Source organism: Rutidosis leptorrhynchoides, chromosome 7 (genome assembly GCF_046630445.1).
Source record: "Rutidosis leptorrhynchoides isolate AG116_Rl617_1_P2 chromosome 7, CSIRO_AGI_Rlap_v1, whole genome shotgun sequence".
Classification (NCBI taxonomy): domain Eukaryota; kingdom Viridiplantae; phylum Streptophyta; class Magnoliopsida; order Asterales; family Asteraceae; genus Rutidosis; species Rutidosis leptorrhynchoides.
The window spans coordinates 316079760-316082124 of record NC_092339.1 but is presented as its reverse complement, the minus strand read 5'-3'; the positions used below and the strand labels follow the sequence as shown (position 1 = coordinate 316082124).

Sequence of the window (2365 nt, the reverse complement as noted above, 5' to 3'; positions counted from 1 at the left end):
ATGACAAGGAAAGTAGCAGTTTAAGACAAAGTATGAATAAGTATGCAGTACTTTCTGAAAGTGATGAGGATGTGTTAGATCCAGGGGTTGCAGAGCATAATAAAGTGGGTGATAATGAATTAGATGGTAAGGGTCCAGATATTCTGGATGAAAAATATTAGTTTCCAATGGATTTTAAAATTTCATCATGGAACATAAGAGGTATGTGTCACATGGATAAACAGGATGAAATAAAGAAGTTTCTTATTGAGGAAAAAGTGCAGGTGTGTGCAATTCTGGAAACTCATCTCAAGCCAAAGGGTATTAATCAAGCTGGTAACAATGTATTTCATAATTGGAAATGGGAGTCTAATAGTATGTATAGTCCTAATAGTTGTCGAATTATGGTAGGCTGGAATAGTAACTTGGTTCATCTGATGATTCTTCAAGTCACAAGACAAGTTATCTTTTGTCTTATTGAAACAGTGGATAATAAGGTTAAAATGTATTGTAGCTTTGTGTATGCTAGCAATAATGGTAGAGAGAGACAAAAACTATGGAGTGACCTTTCTGCTCAGGCTATCATTACTAAGGGGCATTCTTGGATCATTTTGGGAGATTTTAATGTCACTAGAAATATTAATGAACATAGTGCTGGTGGTTCACAAAATACTGATGAAATAAATGAGTTTAATGATCTTGTGAACAATATTGAAGTGGAAGACTTGGGCAGTACTGGTTGTTATTTTACATGGATAAAGTCTTTGAAGAATCCTAATTGTGGTATATTGAAAAAGTTGGATAGGATCCTGTGCAATGAGGAATGTATTACTTGTTATCCACAAGCTTATGGTACATTCCTTCCCTTTATGGTATCTGATCATAGCCCTGCTATTTTTACAATTCCTCAAGGAATTAGTAAAAAGAAAAAGTCATTTAGGTTTATGAATCATGTTGCTGAGATGGATAATTTTTATCAAGTGGTTAAAAAGGGCTGGAATGTAAATGTGCCAGGGCATAAAATGTTCCAGGTGGTTAAAAAATTAAAGGGTCTTAAAAAGGAGCTAAATCATTTAAACTGGTCAAATGGGAATATGTTTACTAAAGTTAAAGATCTTAGAGTCAAATTGAAGAGTTATCAAGCAAAGGTGGTGCAAACTCCTCATGATTCAGTGGTAAAGGCTGAAGCTACTGCTATTTTAATGGAATATGAAAGAGCTAAGCATGAGGAGCTTGTTATTCTTTAACAAAAAGCTAAGATACATTGGTTATCAGAAGGGGATAAAAATACTAAGTTTTTTCATAGTATTTTGAAATATAGAGCTCAAAAAGGAAGGGTGGACAGTATTTGTGATGAATAGGGTATTAGGTATTTTGGTGATCAAGTTCCTGATCAGTTTGTGAAGCATTTTCAAGATTTTTTAGGGAAAAGTAGCAGTTGTACTCCTATTGCTAGTCTAGGTGATATTTTTTCCAAAAAATTGAGTAATGAAGAAGCATTAGCTATGGAGTCTCCTGTTACAGATGAGGAAATAAAAGCTGCAATGTTTGATATTGATGTTAATAAGGCTTCTGGCCGAGATGGATATTCCTCTATGTTTTTCAAAAAGGCTTGGGGAATAATTGGGAAATATATCTGTGACGCAATAAAGGAGTTTTTCTCAACTGGTCAGTTGTTGGGGGAGGTAAATGCTACTCTCATTGCTCTTATTCCTAAGGTTGAAGTGCCTAATAAAGTGTCTGAGTTCAGGCCAATAGCTTGTTGCAATATTATATATAAATGTATTAGTAAGGTGCTTACTAATAGAGTTAAGAGTGTTTTGGACAAGCTTGTTGGATGTAATCAGAGTGCATTCATCCCATGAAGGTCAATCCATGATAACATTTTAGTTGCACAGGAGGTGTGAAAAGGGTATAATAGATCTAAGGGTGCTAAAATGTGATGACCCGGGAATTTCCGACCAAATTTAAACTTTAATCTTTATATATTTCCGACACGATAAGCAAAATCTGTAATATTGAGTCTTGAAAGTCTTGAAATTTATATTCATGTAATCAATTACCCTTTGACCATGTCTAACGATTCACGAACCTCTATGTGCATATAATATATACTTATTAATTGAAAATGTTAACAAAGTATTAATTGTTACACTCTGAGATTATTTGTTTCAACATATATATATATATATATATATATATATATATATATATATATATATATATATATATATATATATATATATATATTTATATATTTATATATATTTATATATTTATATATATATATATATATATATATATATATATATATATATATATATATATTTACCTACTTGATAATTAAATCATAATTACATATATATTAGATGAATATATATATATA

At 31.3% G+C, this 2365-nt stretch overlaps 1 protein-coding gene across 1 annotated transcript; it reads left to right on the top strand.

Moving 5' to 3' along the window:
- Window positions 1-212: 212 nt before the first annotated feature.
- LOC139860209 (uncharacterized) lies at window positions 213-1844 on the top strand. The gene is made up of 2 exons (XM_071848980.1): window positions 213-1214; window positions 1341-1844. Exons 1-2 carry the CDS (start codon window positions 213-215, stop codon window positions 1842-1844), a joined length of 1506 nt encoding a protein of 501 aa, XP_071705081.1.
- The last annotated feature ends 521 nt before the right edge of the window (window positions 1845-2365 follow it).